Here is a 20,137-nt window from a genome sequence, read left to right on the forward strand (position 1 = left end):
CAGGTTATGAGATGCGGCTTGGCTGAAGTCCCACATTTGTTTTCTTGTACAAAACGAAACATTGTCATCAACTGTTATTTGATACAGGCTTGCATGTTGTCTCTCTCTCTCTAAGGAGAAGGTGCTGTGTATTCAGGGTGCACAATTAAATGTAATTCTCATCAGCAGAGCTGAGCGAATTGTGTACGTGGGGTCTGGCCCTTGGCTTTTCCTGATGTACGCTCGTTTATATTACATTAACCCTACCACACACACAAAACAAAAAACAAAGTCCATTGAAAGCTCCGAGATACCAGCCCTCCTCACGTTATTATTTAATGTAGATTTTTAAACTTTCTAATTTCAGGATCTAACACCTGGTTCCTCGCACATCTCACACACACTGCTGAATTTCAGACTTGGTCTTGTTAAGCTATAGTTCTCAACACACCAGGCACCAAGCCTAGCTGCAAGGGCCAAAACTTACTTTAGAGAGACGTGGAGAGACAAACGGTATGTGATCTGAAAACAATACGCTTGAAGAAGGAACTTATCGTCGAGCTGTAGGTATATAGTGAATCGGCCCTCTGAGTAGCTGGGAACAAATAGTGACTGACTGTGTCTGGCTGTGGCTTTCTTTAGACAGTTTCCTTCTCTTTTTCTGCCTCCTGTTGGCTAGTGATTCAATCCGAGCTGGACCTGACCCTGTCTTTGCCGGACATCTGTGTGGGACGTTTACCACCAGGGAAGACTAGGCAAATCAAACAACAACAACACATTCTTATAGCACCTTTAACACAGCAAAAATGTCCCAAGGTGCTTCATCAGGTTCAAGAAGTAGGTTTTAATCGACGCCTTAAAGGAGGATAGAGAAGTAAAGAGGTCGAGTGGTTTAGGAAGGGCATTTCAGAGCGTAGGGTCTTGGCAGCTGAAAGCAGAGCGGCCAATGGTGGAGCGATTAAAATCAGGGGCACTCAAGAGACCAGGGGCTGAATCTTCTGGCTGGTGTGCGGGGGGTGGAGTCCGCACCCCAGCGCTTAAAATGTCGGGCGAGTGTCCTGATGTCAGTGCGTGCAGCATCGCGATACTTGGGTCAGTGGGTGCGCTCACCAGCGGGACGCTCACCCGCCATTGATTAAAGGCCTCGTGAAGGCCCTTAACTCTCCAATCGCCCAGGATTTTGAGGGGGGCCCATGCGAACTTCAGGTCAACGCACAGGCCCAACGGGCAAGCGGGTGGGTGTTTTTTTTTTTACAAACCTCGTCCAGTGGCGGGATGAGGTTTGATCGCAGTTTTGAAACCTTTTAATAAAGTGTTTGTGCTCTTCACTAACGGGTCCCACCTCGTGTGACATTTTCACAGGAGGGGGACGTGTTCACGATTTAAAAAATTTGTCTATTTTTAGACTTTCACAGAGTTTCAGCGAACTCCCTGAGGCAGCACTTAGCCTCAGGGAGATGTACGCCCCATCATGTGCATGTGTGAAAGAGCAACTCTGACAGTTGGGGAATACCCCACCCCCCCCAGCACAGGGAGCGCATAGCGCTTCCCGTTGGGTGTCACGCTGGGCGGGCCTTAATTGGGAGGAATATACTTGCCTTGGAGGCAGTGCTGCGAAGGTTCGCTAGATTTGATCCCGGGATGAGAGAATTGGCCTGTGATGAGAAGCTGAGTCAATATTCCCTGGACCTAAGAAGAGTGAGAGGTGATCTCGGTGAAACATATGCGATTCTGAAGGCGTTTGATGGGGTGGACACTGAGAGTTTGTTTTGCTGGCTTGGGGAATCAGACACACAGGGGTCACAGTCTCAGGATATAAGGGCTCAATCATTTTGGACCGAAATGAGCAGAATTTGTTTTCACTCAGAGGTCTGCGAATGTTTGGAATTATTTACTCCAGAGGGTTTTGGGTGCTCCACTGTTGAATATATTCAAGGCTGGGATCAACAGACTTGTGATTCCTGGACGGTAAGGGATGCAGGGAGTGGGCAGAAAAGTGGAGCTGAGGCAGAAGATCCAGCATGATTGTACTGAATGGGTGGAGCATGGTCGAGGGGATGTGTGGTCCTATTTCTTTAAGTTCTTATAGGTCTGGAGGGGGTTACAGAGGTGGGGTTATGAGAGAGACCTTGGAAAGATTACAGAGACGAATTGTAGGTCCCTGTTTGGCACCTTATTTGAATTGCGCTAGCCCAGTAAAGATCGGCAGTGGAGCGCAGGATCTTCTGGCCTGTACGATTCAGTCGCACACTGCCTGAGCTAAGTGAGCACCGATGGATATTTGGTTTTCTTGTGGTTTGTAGGTCTTGTGGTTTGCCAAAGAACGCGCCACTAGCCTATGCAAGGGGGCTGGGTTTGCTGGCAGCAGGGTGAAGCTGGAGGCCTCTGCCTCTCCTTAAATGTTTGCTCCGACTCCAGCGTTGTTACCGTGTTGAGCGCTCCCTGTAGGAGAAGAAATCCTCTTCAGGCATTCCCTGGGATTTTCAAAGACAGAGGCAGCAGCAACATTGCTCTCAGACAGAAACCAGGCCTCCCATCAACAGGAAGTTAGAATAGGAGACCAATGTGTCCTTTTATCATTCATTACTTTTATTGATTCCATAATTATTCCATTAGATCAATAATTAAAATGGTATGGCATTTGGGACTGCCAGGAAGTTCTCAGGGTGTTAGACTGAAATAGTGAAAGTTTGGGATTTTAATCCTACACTTGCAGTAATGATTCATCCCCTGGTGTCCTGGGACATATTCACTGCAGCCAAAGGCATTCACATGCAGTAAAGACATTGTAATATATTGGGAGCAAAGCCATGACCTTTAATTCAATACTGCTATTAAAAGGTTGCTTTTTAACGGGTGTACATTGTTAGTATAATGTGCAGGCAGAGTTGGGCGGGCGTGGGAAGGTAAATTTCCAGATCGTGTGTTTTGGAAATTTGACTTAGTTGAAAGCGGTGCATAGTGTGGTCTTGTAAGCCAGATTCTGAAGACCCCAGAGAAAAGGTCTCAGGGTGGGCTATGAATTTCCCAGGTTTGCAGGGCTTTTCCAGTGATGGATCAACATTTTTTAGACAGAAACAAAAAAAAAAATGCTGGAAAAACTCAGCAGCTCTGACAGCATCTGTGGAGAGAGAGACAGAGACAGAGACAATGTTCCCAGTCCCTATGACTCGAAACGTTGTCTCTGTCTCTTGCTCTCTCTCCACAGATGCTGTCAGTCCTGCTGAGTTTTTCCAGCATTTTTTGTTTTTGTTCCAGATTTCCAGCATCTGCAGTATTTTGCCAATATTTTTAGATGGTCTTGGGGAGCCACAGAAGTGTTGGGAGAAACGCCTTTGTGCACAGTTACATGTTGTACACTGTGGCTTGCCATAGTCATGTGAATCATGTAGCCTTAGTGAGTTAAAGATCGAGGCAGAAGCCATTTTATCCACCCCATGGAACTCTGTGTCAGGAGTGTGCAGCTGAAATTGAGTGGATTTTGATAGCTAGAAGAGAGCCAGTCACTGTAAGAAACAGCAGAGAATAATAAAACTTCAATCTTCAACCTTCAACTTTACACCCCAGACCTCAATGAGGAGCAGAAAAGCCAGTCTTGTGACATTTTATAGACCTTGAAGACCCACTTTGAACCCTCTACTAATGTTACTTATGAGCACTATATGTGTTCGACACCAGAGCGATCACTATTTGTTGGGGATCGCTAGGACTGTATCAGTATTTACCCAGAAAAGTTTGAAAGTGGCTACTTCAAGTTATCAGTAGTGTATTATGGCCTTTGAGTTTCTATGACACAGTAAATATCGGGAATCAACGTGACGCTACACAACTTTCAAACTGCACACATGGCAACCAATATGCAACAATAAGTTCCATAATGTCAACAGGCCAAGTTTCACAACACCAGGTGAGTGATATTCTACGGATCCTTTAGGCATTAAAGAGCTGCTGAGTTGGGCAAGATGGGGTCTTGAGATATAATGCCCATGTTTAGCCCATGTTTAGCACAGGCACCATCTTGCTAAGGGAGTTGAAGGGTGGACTAGGCCCAGAGGATCTTTAAGGAGCTGATTGACAATCAAATTGTCATTAATGGGGCTGCATGCTATCTTGATGGCTGGTGGTTGACCTTACACCCTCTGCTAATAGCGACCAGCTGAACAGGAGTAAAGAAGTCCTTAGGGGGATTTCACGCACGGCTTAAAGGCTTGGTCACCTTTTACTGTTCACTTACTGTTGGGTATTTGAAGAGAACCTTTGAAACACAGCAGGGGACTTTCTCCGAGACGTGGTCAACACTTCACCAACAAGATATTAACACTTATTCCAGAAACTCTCTAAGACTTCACCCAAAAAGGGTGCAAGCTGAGCTATTCCATTGTATTAGGGGCAGCACAGGAGTTGCCTGGGGAAAGGGGGTGCTTGGTCATGGACATCTTGCCAGGGGTTGCACTTGGCTTGCAGGAGGAAGGGGGGGAGGGCATGAGGCCGGGCACAACAGCACCAGCTGTGGGCACAAGGCATCCCTCCTTCTCTGGACCTCCTCCACCAGGACCTCCCGGACCATAATCAAGAACCCACCCACTCTCTCTCTCTCTCTCTCTTCCTCAGCCCCTGAAACATCCTGAAACATGCTGCTGTGTACCCAGTCAGAGCACTCGCACATTCAGTGGAACTGGGTGCGAGGAAGCCACACATAATGTTCCATGAAAATTGCTTTGAATCAGCATTTGAATGTTAAACCTGCCAATTCAAATCTCCAGACAAGTTCAAATTTCGGTAATCAGCAATTAGAATGAAAATTACCAGGTGAAACTAGGCTTTCAAACCCAGTAAGCCTGATTAGCACAGCACCTAGAGAGTGCCTGTTTTCACCCTTTCACCAAAGTAACTCCCAGCAGTTCCAGGGCATTAACGAACAGCGTCAAGTAGAAGAGATAGTCTTATAGTTTTTTCAACCCCGTGTTCAAATCCTTTCACGGACTTGGCCCCCTATCTCTGTTGCCTGCTCCGGCCCTGCAAACCTTCGAGAATTCGTCGTTCCTTCAATTCTGTTTTTTTGTGTATCAACCAATCCTTTGTCCCACCATTGATGGCGATGCATTCATCCCTCTAGCCCCTAAACCCTAGAACTGTCTCTCTCTAAATCTTTCCATCTCTCTGCTCACCTCCCCTACTTTAAGGCACTCCTTAAATTCCCAACTTTTTGACCAACCTTTCAGGCCGTCTCCCAACACCTCCTCACGTGACTCGGCATTGATTCTCGGTTAATGTCCTTCCACATTAAAAGCACTGGATAATATGTCACTTTCTGATACAAATTGCTATCTCTTTTCTTATTCCCTGAACTCCCACCTAATGCTACTGGTTGACCACGCCCCGTTTATGAAGGTGTTGTTAGACCCGTACCTCAGTATCTCAGCGAACCTACGGCTCTTAGTATATTCCCACTATTTTAATTTCAGCTCAGGAGACTGGTTGCCCAGAGATATTGCTGCTACATCCTGTTCTTTTATCCAAATGAAAGGATCAGATTAAGCACTTAGATCATTCACTCAGAGGATCCAGCCTCTCAGAATCCGAATGAGATTTAACCACAATATGAAATCAGCTTAAGATAAACTAAAGTATAAAATTCACCGAGGCATTTGAAATGTGGAAGCTAAGATGTCTGCATAGACAGATCACAAGGCAGATGAAGAGATGCTTTGAAATTGGGCAAACATCTCTAAAAAGTGACATCCAGAAAAGAGAGTGTCAGAGTATTTCAGCCATTTGATCAGAGCTAAAAAGCTCCAGAGATCTCTTCGAGAGGGCAAAGTGGAGTCCAGAAGTCGAAAAGTGAAATCCGATTGCTGGAACTGAAGGGGCTGAATGTCAATTTTCCTGATGGTGCTCTGACGTTATTCAGGGTACTGTTCATGTGAAACCCTAGGCACGTTGCCCTCGAGGTGGCTGTGGTGGGGAAGAGACCGTTGTTCACCTCCTTGTGGATTGTGCCTTTGTAAAGAAGGTCTGGAGAGAGATGCAGTGGTTTTTGTCGAGGTTCATCCTGAGCAGTTCTGTGACACAGGACTCTGTGCTCTACGGGCTGTTCCCAGGGACACACACCGAGACAAACATCAACTGCAGCTGGAGGATCATCAACTCGGTGAAAGACGCTCTTTGGTCTGCCCGAAACTTGTTGGTCTTCCAGCGCAAAGAGTTGTCCCCGACCGAGTGTTGCAGACTGGTACATTCCAAGGTCCAGGACTACGTGCTGAGGGATGCACTAAAGCTTGGGGCAGCTGTCGCAAAGGCCCAATGGGGAAGGGTCGCTGTCTAAGACCTTTCTGTCACAGTGCACCGAGGGACTGGGAACTGTTTAAATCCCCTCGGGCTGTACAGCTCACAATGACTGTCTGCAAATGATTGTAATATTCATTGTTTGTACTGATACACCTTGTGATTCTTGTTGTAAAAGTTGAACCTGATTGTACTTTTGTGATGGTGATTTTGAAATGGTTTGGAATGTGGTTGAAGATATTTTATGAATAAAGTATATTTTTGCAAAAAAAAAGGCAAGTTGGAGTGCAGCAGAGAGAGGAGTCGACCTAGGCTTAGTTAGATGATGGACATCACAGAGTGGTTGTAGATGGGTTACAGTGGATGTGCGGAGATGTGCAAGACAAGACAAGTGCAGCATAGCGTAACATGAGCTCTCCTGGCAGGAATAGTTACAAACAGGAAAGGAATGGCAAGGTAAAGGAATCAGCGTAAAGAGGTGAATCATGGCATTTGATAGATAAGTAAATTATTTAATAGTGGTTTAATTGGTGTACATAACAACAGTGATTTGACTTCAACGTAATTGATTAGCTGCAAATTGCCAGGGGACATCCTGAGGTCAGATGCAGCACCATATAAAGCAAGTTTGTTCTTCTGTCCCAAAAAGCTGTAAACGGAAGATAACCACAATTTTGAGTATTGCAGAAAAATAAGAGTCAGCCATTCGCCGACTCATTCCTCAGGGCAATGCCTTGACCAATTAGGGTCAAGTTGCCTGGTTTAAATTTCAAACAATGCTTGGCAGATAACTGTCAGTCACCATCATTGGTGCATTCTCCATGGCAACGCCTCTCGCCAACCACCCAATACTCTCTTCACATACAGTATGAATTGTTGTTTTCCCCTTATATTGGTATTCTTGTGAGTGTCCTGATGAGTGCAAGGCGAAAAGCTTAGACACGTCTCTTTTTCCAGAAATACTCAAGCCGTGTACCACCAAACAACTATTTGTATAGCCACAATTCAGAGCTTTTGTTTGGCATCTTTGCTATTTTCACTTTGTATTAATAAGTAGCACAGGGAAGTCTTCAGTCTGCTGAAGGAACAAAAATATGTGCAGGCTTCAAGGTGACTAAATTGAAGTCTAGCAGATGCTAAAGTAAATGTCACAGTTAATGCTGGTGTGTAGCTCACTAAACATGAGAACACAAGTTAAAAGTTAGAGGATTAGACTAAGGAGGGAAAACAGGCAGAACATATTACCCACAGGGTAATTTGACCTGGGGAATAAGTTACCAGGGAAGGACATTGAAACAGAGGTTATAAATAAATGCAAAGAGTAATTGGATATATTTCTGGAGAGGGGAAGGATTAAGGAGTGTGGCGCGGAGATGGGAAAGTGTGATTGAAGTCGATCAGAAGGGACAGCCTTCTTGCACCTGCTGCCCTTTCCTTCATCCTAAAAACTCTTATGCAGCGCTCATGCATCGCCCTAGCTGAGAGCTGCTTAAGAGCTCAGAAAGGGTGACCAGAGAGTAAATCACACGGGCTAGTTATAATACTGGTGCCGTGGCCTGACTAGTCAGAGGTCTTACAGCAGCAGGTTCAGAGGAGACACGTCGGGAATACTCACAGCGATGTTTGTTGCGAAACAGCGGCAGAGCTGCTTCTTCTCTGATCGTCTCACTTCACTCACACAGCCGCGGAGGATGGGCTGCAAGGGTTAAATTCCTACCTCGACCCCATGAATAAAAGAAACGCAGCTGTGAATTAAATGCAACATTACATCATTTCCCACGAAAGAGCATTTCTTTTCACTGGTATCTGTTCTCCCCTGAAGCAGCAGCCAGGAAATTCAGCCTTCTCGTGCCCAGCTGCGTCAACAGTTGTCATAAGGACTGATTTTAACTTTGGGTGAGCGGGCGGGTTTTGAATGAGTTAAACTCGTGCCCATTTTCATTTTTCTCCACAGAAATTCGTGTCTGGCAAACAAAAAATGCTGATGAAGCTACCCCTTTAAAGCACAACTTAAAGGTATTGACATGATTGTTATAGCCTGTTACAACATGCTGTAATATTTCAAAAAGGAACACACACACACACACAGCCTGATAGAATGAGAGACTCCCACCTTCCCCCACCCCAGAACATCCCCAGTGCTCTCTGCATGTTTCAGCTAGGTTTCTCGTTTACCGAGTAATACTGACTTGCCTCCACTTATTTTGTCTGGAATGTGGATCACTGCCTGCATTAACGTCTGCCTAGTGATTCATGGGCATGTTTTACAATTACATCATTTTGAAAGGAACTGGATAAACGTTTGAGAAGTGGGGTCAGAAACGGATAGGTGGAAGGGGCAGCCCGGCTGGAGGTTGAGTAGGTAACTGCAGTTGAAGGGCTAGCACTGGCACAGATGTGGCAGGCCAAACACCCTCATCTGTCGAAGGGTCATGAGGACTCGAAACGTCAACTCTTTTCTTCTCCGCCGATGCTGCCAGACCTGCTGAGTTTTTCCAGGTAATTCTGTTTTTGTTTTGGATTTCCAGCATCCGCAGTTTTTTTGTTTTTAACCCTCATTACCCGCTGTAAATCGACGAGATGCAACTTTTTGACCCACTGAATATCTGGTCTTGGATGAGCCGCAATATTCTTCTATCCGACGTTGGGAAGAACAAAACCAATACCTTCTTCCTCTGACATAAGCTCCCTAACTGTGGCGGTGATCCTATTCCCTCTCCCTATCCTTCCCTCATAGTCATAATCCTAGACAGTACATTCCCTCTGGGACACCCTGGTCGACTCCTCCATCACCCCCTACACCTCAATCCCCTCCCACGGCACCTTCCCATGCAACTGCAGAAGATGCAACACCTGCCCCTTTACTTCCCCCCTCCTCACCGTCCAAGGGCCCAAACACTCCTTTCAAGTGAAGCAGCATTTCACTTGCACTTCCCTCAATTTAGTCTACAGCATTCGTTGCTCCCAATGTGGTTTCCTCTACATTGGAGAGACCAAACGCAGACTGGGTGACCGCTTTGCAGAACACCTTCAGTCTGTCCGCAAGCATGACCCAGACCTCCCTGTCGCTTGCCATTTTAACACTCCACCCTGCTCTCTTGCCCACATGTCTGTACTTGGCTTGCTGCATTGTTCCAGTGAAGCTCAATGCAAACTGGAGGAACAGCACCTCATCTTCCAACTAGGCACTTTACAGCCTTCCAGACTGAATATCGAGTTCAACAATTTTAAATCATGAACTCTCTCCTATATCCCCACCCCCTTTCCGATCCCCCTTTTTCCAATAATTTATCATTTTTAATAAAAATATATATATTTTTTATATGTAAATTTTTCTTTTTCCACCTATTTCCATTATTTTTAAATGTATTTCCATCCATAGTTTTATCTCTACCTTTTAGCCCATTTCAATCCCTTCCCTTCCCCCCACGCCACCCCCACTAGGGGGTGTACCTTGCTCGTCCTGCTTTCTACCCTTAATGTCATCATTAGCATTGTCCTTAGCTAACATCACCACTGTCAACACCCCTTTCACCTTTTGTCTATGACATCTTTGACAATCTCTCTTTGCCTCCACCTATCACTGGCCCTTTATCCAGCTCTACCTGCCCCACCCCCCTCAACCAGTTTATATTTCACCTCTTTTCTATTTTTACTTAGTTCTGGTGAAAAGTCATACGGATTCAAAATGACAACTGTGTTCCTCTCCGCAAATGCTGTCAGATCTGCTGAGTTTTTCCAGGTATTTTTGCTCTGTTTCAGATTTCCAGCATCCGCAATACTTTTATTCTAGACAGTGTGTCAGGTTGAACCAGAGTGTTTGCAATCTCAGAGTCCTAACTGACCCTGAGCTGAGCTTCCCACCCTATATCCTATCCATCACTAAGATCATTTACTTCCAATTCCATAATATCGCCCATCTGCATCCCTCCCAACCACACATCTATCTGCTGCTGAAACCCTCATCTGAGTACTTGCCTCCTCTAGCCCCAAAGTTACTATTTTGTCCCTGGCTAGGGGGTCTATCCTGCAACTTCCATAAACTTTAGCTCAGCCCCAAACTCTGCCGGCCCTGCAAAGGCTGTCCTGCAATGACTCCTGCTATTCTAACGCCTTTAATTTAAAAATCTCATCCTTGTGTTTAAATCCCAACTTAGTCTCACCCCTCACTATCTCTGTAAACCTCCCCCAACCCTACATTCCCCACCTCCCCATGAACTCTTGACACTAATCATTCTGACCTATTGTGATTCACCGTGCTCCTTGGACCAACATAGCCAGCCCTACACCCTGGGATTCCCTCCTTGTGTTTCTCTGCCCTTTTACCCCTCTCTCCTTTAATATTCCAATTTAAACCCATCTCTCTGACCAAGCTTTAAGCCACTCCTCCCAGTACCTCCTTCTTTGGGTCTGTGGCGATGTTTCTCTGATTAGGGGTCTGTGAAGAGCCCTGGACAGTTTTCTACGTTAAACAAAGCAAGATCATGAGAAATAGAAGCAGGAGGAGGCCATTCAGCCCCTCGAGCCTGCTGAGCCATTCACTAAGATCATGGCTGATCTGACTGTGGCCTTAATTCTACTTACCTGCCTGCCCCCCCACCCATAACCCTTGACCTCCTTGTCGATCAGAAATCTGCCTAACTCGGCCCTGAATATTTTCAATGACCCTGCCTCCACTGCTCGCTGGGGGAGAGAATTCCACAGACTGATGGCTCTCTGAGAGAAGAAATTCCTCCTCGTCTCTGTCTTAAACTGCATTACCCCACGAGGATAAAGGTGCTCAGAATAGTGTAGGTTCTGCTGAGTTTTTCCAGGTATTTTTGTTTTTGTTTTGGATTTCCAGCATCCACAGTTTTTTGTTTTTATCTCTGTGTTTAATTGACTGCCACTTCTCTTCAAGTAATGCCTACCTTGATGAAATTTTGCTCTTCTCTCCATCAGGATTTTTGAATCTCTCTTTTGCCTTGTTCACCTTCATCGCTTTCCATTTCTCTCCTGGTGTTTGACTTGTCCCACCCCACCTTAAACCAGCTTATATTTCACCTCTCTTCTATTTTTACTTAGTTCTGTTGAAGGGTCATACGGACTCGAAACGTTAACTGTGTCCCTCTCTGCAGATGCTGCCAGACCTGCTGAGCTTTTCCAGGTATTTTTAATTTTGTTTTGGATTTCCAGCATCCGCAATATTTTCCTTTTATCTTAGTGTAAGATGTTGTTGAAACACCAAGGCAAGGACGTTCCTTCCTTTTCAGGAAAAAATACACGATGGGAATTCGTTATATTTCTCCATTTAACTTTGTATCACGAGTCCTGAGAATGTGGTGTAGCTAGTGGGTTATATACTATTGGGGAAAATAGGTGCTCTCCCATTCTCCATTCAAAGAGGAGTTTCACCCCCACAGTCGAGACCAACTGAATAAAGAGCACACTGACCTTAGACATTCCTTAGCCCTCTGCCCTCTGGAACTCTCCCTTGTGTCCACCTCCCTGCCTTCAGCAGACTTTGAAATCTCAGTCCCTTTGACCGGATCTCTGTGCCCCTGACACTAAAGCAGTGTTGCTCGTTGCTTGCTGATTTTCTTTGGCCTTGCCATGTGTTCTGAGGTGCTTTCTCTCAATGCAAATTGCTGATGTTTATCAGTGATGTAAAATTCATCCACCTTTCCCCCCCCCCCCCCACCCCCCAAAGGAAATGTACAAAGTTAAAATTCCAATCGCGGAACCGCACCTAACGTTGGACATTATGTCCCGGCCATCTTCAGATGATCGTTAAAGCAGAAAGGTTGGCAAACACGAGGCAGAAAGCCCTACTGGCACTGACATGGGTTTTATGGCTAAAATCATTCATTGGCCAGAAGCCTCATCCCCTGTCCCAAGTAGCGGAACTGATTTGAGTGTTGCGGGTGGAGGGTTGGCTAAAAACCATGGCTGAATGGAGGGTTGTAAAGTAGGTTTCTGAAGGCTGGAAGGCAGCTAGCAAAGAAAAGCGATCTTGGCTGAGAATCCAGATTGCTTGGATGCAGGGACTCTAAGGTTGAGGAATATCCAATGTAAACTCAGAGTATCGAGTTCAGGATTAAGGGCACATTGTTCCTATAGATATTCAACACTGATCATTCTTGGATCTGCTTTATTTTGAAAAAAAGAACCCTACTTGAACGTGAATCTTCCCACTTATTGATTTTCTCTCCTCCATTCCAGACACACACTGAGGTCCAATTTCATATAGTTCTGAAGCGGTGTCAACTGTGGCTCAGTTGGTAACAGTCTTGCCCCTGAGTCAGACGCTGTGGGTTCAGAATCCCACTCCAGAGACTTGAGCACGATAACCCCAGACGGACGCTCCAGTGCGGTACCGAGGGAGTGCTGCACTGTCATAGATGCTGTGATTCTGATGAGACATTAAACTGAGGCTCCAGCTGCTCTCTCAGATAAAAAGTACCTCAAAAATTTGGGCAACGGGTGAAGCTGCTGTTTCATGCTGCTACTATGCAGTAGCGACACGAGTAGCATTTTCCACTAATGGGATGCTGCTGTCAAACCAAAAAGACATCCCTGCCTACCAGACAAAAAAGTCATGCGCTCTATGAATTTCAGTGCTGGTGTAGACTGTATGTCCCAATTTTCTGATGGATTGTATCAAGTAGCATGTCTCTTCAGCTGTTTGCAATAGGCAGAGCACTGACTATACTCAACCAACTCATGCATGTAAAACTCAGAACATAATGTCGAACATTAGATGCCATTCTGTGATTGGACAGCACTTGCTGAGCAATCCCGAGGTTGTTAAGAATTACACTAACAACCAATTTAAGATTATTGGTCAGGCTCGCAAAGTGCTCAATTTAAGCCTTTTAGGAGCTGCATATACTCATATGCAGGATCCTCTGCAGGCAAAAGGGACATGTCCAGGCATTGTGCCTTCTTTGAATTAAACAAAAGTGTTCCCTGGTGCATTTTCCATGTAAATGCCTTGACCAATCAGAGTCAACTTGCCAACCAATCAGCACCCTTTTCTCGTGCAGTATAAATTGTTGCTCCCTTTGAAATTTGGCATTCTTGCATCTGTCCTGATGAGTGCAAAAGATGGAAAGCTGCAACAGCATGTCTATCTTTTCAGAAATGTTTTAAATATTTTTGAACTCATGGAATGAAACTTGACTTGATGGTAAAAAGGACTTTGTGACATGGAGGTAACAGCAAACCAGAGAGTTTAGAGACTTGTCATCAGTATTCACTTGCTTCAAATCAACATTCAACTATTTGAAAACATTTTCCAGTTCAATGTTTCAAGGCCATTTTTTGGTCCCAGCCGTTGTCTGGGTGAGATACCTGATGGCATGATAGTTGCCTCTGGCTACGTGTTGTAATATATTGGACCAAGAGTTCTTGCCTTCTAAGCTATTTAAGTATGTGCCATGGAGCTTTTGAGCCACCAACAAAGTTTATTGCAATGTTCCCATTAATTTGCATATTTGCCAAGCTGCAGACAGCTGCAGAATTTGATTCGGGATCGATCCACCCAGCAGCATTGAGACTATTCCAAATCCCTGTGTAACACAAACTAAACAAAGCAACAGACAAGAAACAAAATGGAGCTGAACAACTGATACTGGACTGGGTGTTAAGAGTCACAGAGTCAGGAACGGCCAATCAGAGCTCATTCAGAATCCCAGCAAAAAGAAAGAAATGAATTAATAAGTTGATGCATTTTCCAAAGGAGTTGCTTTGGTGAAATTACTTTATTTAACTTAGCTGTTTAATTTAAAGTGCAACTTTGAATAGCAGGCTATATTTTTCCAAAAGCACATTTCTGCTGAAATAATGCTGAAAACAATGCTTGTACCTTGTAGGAAAACTTTATTTCAGAGCTTTGAAGAAGTGTAAAAAAGTGAAATAGATTAGAACAGATAAAAGTGTGGCTGAACTGACCGAGGTCTCAAGTCACAGCCCAGACTTCAATTTGCTGTGTCCCTTCTGGCCATATGAATAAAGCTTTAATGTCACCCCTTTCATTTCATGACAAGCCCTGGGCACTTGAGTCAGCTTTGCCTCTGAACCTGTGTTTCCATTGCAGCACAGAGCATGTTAAACCTGTGGAGCTTGTCTGTCAGTGTCAACCTGACCCCGCATATGAGAGCAGTCAGGGGACGTGGGCCTGAAACCAAGTCTCCAGTGGATTCATTTTAATCCAGCTGGCCCCTGCCAACATTTCATTGTGTGTTTATTGCACAATGATCCCTTCAACTTGCTTCAAGCGCCCAAGGAAACACAATGATCTCGATTCAATTTAATTTAACTTTAGTTACAGTTTGACTTTGAAGACACCGGCTCTTGACTTCTTTCCAGAGCGGCCTCTGTTTGTTACTTTTGGCACGTGTACAGAGAGGTCTGGGATGAACCTTTCCATTCTCGCCTTGGCCGAGGGATTTTCACATCCACCTCCCCCCAGCTTGGAGGCTTTGTGGCCGACTGTCTGGACTCTCCTCTCGTCTGGGAGAGCTGGTGGCTCCTGAAGGATGTCAGCTCGCCCGGGCTGACCCAGGGCCGACCCCGATGGGAGTTTCCCGGAACCAGCTTCTGGGCGAATGTTTCAGTCGGGGACGTGGGAAGTGGTCTGCCGCTGCTAAATGTTTTCAAGACCCTGCAATGGGCTGGCAGCTTCTGGGACATGTTGGACAGACATGGTGGACTCCACCCCACCCGACGTGGGGGTGGGGTGGGGGTGGGGGTCGGGGGGAGGAGGGGTGTTCCGCTTCCGCAGCAGGACTGTCTGATCACCTCAACAGGCGATACAGCTTCAGGAGTCCCTGACATCTCTCGCGAGGGAACTCACGTGCAGCCTCCCGATACACAGCCGTCTCTTCCAGCACTTGGCAGGGTGTGGGTGGGCTGGGTTCTGGGTGGGACTGCAAAGCGTCTCATAGCCTTCAGTGCTGTGGACCAGTAGGAGAGACAGCGGCGGGGTATCTCTCACATTGAGAAGAGGACATGAGGCCATTGGTCGGTGACAACACGCGGAGAGGACCTTGACTCCCTTCATCAAAGCCTAGTCCCGAGACCCAAAAAATAAAACAGCAGGGATGTGCTGGGCCCAGCAGATGTGCCGTTGTTCCTGGCCGCAAGCCTGGGATCCTGGGGGGATATCGACCTCAAACATCACGTGAGTCCCCGAATGAGGCTTAGCCCCCCCTTTCCTCACTTCCACTGGAGCAGCAGCTCGGAAAGTATTAGAGCAGGTACAGTACTCACACCAGGGTGACTATCACGGTGCAGATCTTTCCTTAAGCCAGTAAAAATCTACGATGCTGTTTGAAATCTTCAGCGGGTAGAGGGTGCCCCGCAGTGCCACTTGACATGGATGTCAATTTTGGTCCTCAGACAGAAAATGAAAGGACAGGGACAGATATTAGACGTGATTGTCAGTGCAGGGGACCATGAGCCATTCGGCTGTAGTGCTTTTCCACGAATGCCAGCGGCAAATCCCTCTTTGTAGTTACATGATAGACCCCTACTACCCCCTGCTTCCTTGTGCCCTCAATGTCTAGTCACACTGAAGCTGCTCTCCAATGGTCGATCCATGTGCTGTCGAGCAAAGCAATGAAGCATTAGTCAGGCCAGCTGCAGTTCTTCCTAACTCCCTCTCCCTCGTCCCCACAGAGTGTAGTCCCTGGAAGGGAGCCCATCCGGAAACAGCCCCATTACCGGAGGACCCATAACGCTTCAGAGAACCTACAAAGTACCTTCAAATCCATGAAGTTCAGGAGGACTCACAAAGTGCTGCAAGAAAAAAACCTCTCCCAAAAGCTTGCTATAGCTTTATCTGCAAGTATCCAAGGATCCTTTTAGAGAACCTAAGTAGAGCTGCCTTAGGATCGGTAACACCCTGTGGTGGCTGGGTGGGAGCAGGAAGTGGCTGGAACCAGGTGGTGAAGCCAGATAATGGTGTGGGAATAGTAATTGAATGACATGTTCCTGAGTTGAATGTAGTCACGAGTCCCCTTCCTATTTTCAGTGGGAGTTTGGATCACATTGGCTAGAAAACCTGAGCAGCGATGAGAGCAGCAATAAGTGCGCAGGACAAACAATGTTTCACTTTCCATCCTACTCCTAACCCAATTTTGAGCATAGATTGGGATGGTTAAAAAGTCAACTTCGCCTCCCACTGACCCTTCAGCAGATTAAAGGAATCTGGCATCATCAGTGGCCATTTTTCTTTTCCCAAGAAGGATTGAAAATCATTGCATTAAGTCTGAGAAATTTGACATGAGACACAGACTTGACATTAAAGGAAGGACTTGGCCTTTCATAAGAAATAAGAAATAGGAGCAGGAGTAGGCCATTCAGCCCCTCAAGCCTGCTCCACTATTCAGTAAGATCATGGCCGACCTGATGTGGCCTTAACTCCACTTTCCTGCCTATTCCCCGTAAAACCTGACTCTCTTGTTGGTCAAGAATCCATCTAACTCAGCCTATAGTGCATTCAATGACCCAGCCTTCACTGCTGTCTGGGGTAGAGAATTCCAAAGAGAGAAGAAATTCTTCCCCATCTCCGTCTTAAATGGGAGACCCCCTTATTCTGAAGCTGTGCCCCCTAGTTCTAGATTCCTCCATGAGAAGAAATATCCTCTCAGCATCTACCCTGTCAAACCCCCTCAGAACTTCATTTGTTTCAGTGAGATCATCACTCCAAACCCCAGTGAGTATGGGCCCGGACAATCCTTTCATCCCTCACAGCCTTACAGACAGGCACTGCATTAAAAGCCTACCAGGCCCCCTAATTACCCGGTGTATCACTAGGCCTGGAGGTTTTATCGCATGACTTAGCCCCAACACTCCAGCCATTAGTCGGCCAACACGTCCATCCTTACACCAGTTGGAAAGCAAAAAAAAAACTCATTACACAACTGGATGATGCTTAACTTTCAGCCAAACAGCCTTTTCCTCTTACTTTCAACGTTTTTATATCCGGTAAAGAGACACGTTCAAAGAAAATGTAAAAATAATAATCCTCTTTGGAATGCCCGGATGATTTTTCTCCTGGATTGCACACAGCATTATCCTGGAGATTGATCTACAATTCCTGGAGACTCCAGGTTAATCCTGGAGGGTTGGTAACCCTCTCACACTCAGTACAGAATGCCTGCTGGGACCTGAGGTTTGTGGTCATGGAGCAAGAAGGTCATTCCATTTCTTTCCTCAGGGAGAAGATGGGTAATAATAGCAGGGTGTGAAATGCCACAATTGGACCATCACCCCATGGTGTGGGCATGTATGTTGATGCCAGCTGTCATGCTGATCTGGACACCTCACTCCTGTTGGGTGCCAACTTTCCCTGTAAGATATGAGGAGTGTGCAGCTTGCTGAATGCTTCCCAGTGTGTGAGGCAGCTTAGACCGCGAATCGGAATCCCCTCTGACAGGGGATCATACATCTTCCATGGAAAACCCCGCATTTTTCAAACCAGCAGGAGCTGATGACATTTGTCTGGACTTTGCGTGGAATCAACTTAATGGACATTGGAACAACAGGAAATATGTTTTGACATGTCTGAGTTAAATTGTTATAAAAAGCAGAGCAGACCTCAGCATCTGGGCTGTAGTTGGGAGAAGGGTTGAGTTTGGTCACCTTGACTCAGGTTTACAGTCAACGCCGGACAGACCAGCAGTGTTGCGGATTGTAAATTTTAGCCAAATCATGGTGATATTGGTCTGAGGGTCTTTCTTAAGGTTTCAGGACAGGACGTGGTGTTTTGCCTGTGTTCCTGTAAGTTTTAACCGAGTCGTGGTGACTTTGTGTCGGGTACTGAGAATAGGTTGTTTTAAATTTGGGGTTTTGTACCGCGGGGTTGTGGGTGATTCGATAAAGCGATTGTGAATTATCAGAAGAAACTTGTCTCGCTGGTCACTCTGCTCAAGCCAGACACTTGTGAATCTGGTGTCACGCACTTGAGTGTGGGGAGGGTCTCTGAAGGAAAGGGGGGAACCCCTACAGTAGCTGGGTGTCGGGAAGAGACAGAAGTAGGTACAAGAGCAGCCCTGCTGGTGCAATGAGAAGAGATGGCGATGCAGTGGAATGGAATGATTGGATGAAGGAAAGGGGTGAGGGCTTGTGAGTGAGGGGCTAAACACGGGTGGTACAGGGCTGTGCAGAGACCTACAGAGGTACAGATAGGATGGAATCATTTTTCTGTCAGCTTACTTTCTCTATCCCCAAACACAAAAGATGCATGTGTCCACTTTGTGACCTTACTTGCTGAGGACTCAAATCAACCTGCACTAAAGTCGGAGCAGAGCATGCCCATCAGCAGAATTTCCTGCTCTCTGCCAGACCCCCCACCCCCCCCCACAGTTTCACCGGCCCCTGCGTTTTTAAAAGCTGGGGCTGTAATCCGCAGTCAAGGCTTTGACATGAATTGACTTTGTTCTCCTTTTCCTGTGCAGAGAGTTGGTCTCACCAACCCCCCACCCCCCCCACCCCCCCACCCCACCCCCAAGGCTTCTCACCATTGTGTCAGGCTAGGCAAGCATAAAAGTCCATCTCCTGGCACTCTGAAAGCCTTGCAGTGCAGCTTGGAACTTGGTCGGTTTTGTGTTGGTTTTGCTGCTCACAGTGTGGTTTGACGAGAAACCCCGGCAGCGACTCCCCACGGAAACCGGGAAGGTTGTCTTTGTCGGAGGCACCCTCATCCCGAAACTTTTTTATTTCCAAAACTCAATTCCGGCTGCTTTTTCGGGATAATCACTTTTCACCTGTGGACTTGAACAGCAAACGTTGCTGTAATCCTAATCCTGACATTCCCCCCCCATCACCCCCTCGCCCCCCCCCCCCCCCCCCCACCCCCACCACCCCCTGCATTAGATGCCCTCTCTAAGGGTGGTTGGGGGTTCATGAGCGGGAGGAGTGGGAAGTTTGGCTCCCCCCTGGTGTGGCAGACAGTGGCGGTGCCCTCGCTCACGCGCTGACTAAATTCAGCCAAGTCCGGAAAAGGACCAGGAATCAATCCTGAGCCCCCTGCCTGGAAGGAAAACAGGAAATGCTGGGAAAACTCAGCAGGTCCGGCAGCATCTGCGGAGAGGGAGAAACAGAGTTCGCGTTTCGAGCCTGTCGAAGGGTCACACGGACTGGAAACGTTAACTCTGCTTCAGTCTCCACAGAGGCTGTCAGACCTGCTGAGTTTTTCCAGCATTTCCTGTTGTTCTTTGGACGGCGCATGTTGGGGAGACCCTGTTTGCCTACTTGCGTTTTAATTTGATTCAGCGGTTAAAAACTGGCATATTTTGATTATACAGAGAATGATGATGAGCAAACCGAATGATTTTTGACCTGAATTTCCTGATGAACATTAAAAGCCTCGGTTCGAGTTTCCAACAAGGCCTCTTAAACTGTGGCCTGTGGAGAGTTTTCACATCTTGGTCGTCTCTGCCAAGTAAATACCTGGTGTCACATTTTGCCAGCACTTGCTGTTCTCTTTCCATTGTCACCTCCTCGTTTAATTTCTCCCTTTTAATGGCTTATGCAGATCAGATTCGGTACCAAGGCTTGTGGTTTGCTAGAAAACAGAAACCTGCTTTCGAGTAAGCTGCAAGGTTTTCATACGAAGGTTTTGCCTCATGGTCAGGATGTCTACAGTTCCACTTGAGCTCCTGAGAGAATACCATCTCACCGCTGATTGTGTATATCGGAGAGTGGGATTGGATTGAAGATGCTGCGATAACAGGAGTGTCGATATAGGATTTGTTTTCATGAATTGTAAACAGCCCAAACTGGACATGTCAGCGCCCATAGGCAACGGGACCCATCTCCACAACAACAACTTGTGCTTTTATAGCAACCTTTACTGTAGTAAAATGTCCCAAGATGCTTCACAGGA

The 20,137-nt window shown here is 46.4% G+C and overlaps 1 protein-coding gene across 1 annotated transcript in view; it reads right to left on the reverse strand.

Annotated features, from left to right (window-relative positions):
- LOC121284744 (mucin-5AC-like) overlaps positions 1 to 19,925 on the reverse strand; it is a gene marked incomplete at its 3' end in the record, with an annotated part of 56,322 nt that extends 36,397 nt beyond the window's left edge. The window contains exons 1-2 of the mRNA XM_041200295.1: positions 19,801 to 19,925; positions 4,214 to 4,277 (exon numbers count right to left, since the gene is read on the reverse strand). Coding sequence (XP_041056229.1) covers positions 4,214 to 4,277; positions 19,801 to 19,925 — 189 coding nt within the window. The remainder of the gene's footprint in view (positions 1 to 4,213; positions 4,278 to 19,800) is intronic.
- Positions 19,926 to 20,137: the final 212 nt, after the last annotated feature.

This window comes from Carcharodon carcharias, chromosome 12 (genome assembly GCF_017639515.1).
Source record: "Carcharodon carcharias isolate sCarCar2 chromosome 12, sCarCar2.pri, whole genome shotgun sequence".
Classification (NCBI taxonomy): domain Eukaryota; kingdom Metazoa; phylum Chordata; class Chondrichthyes; order Lamniformes; family Lamnidae; genus Carcharodon; species Carcharodon carcharias.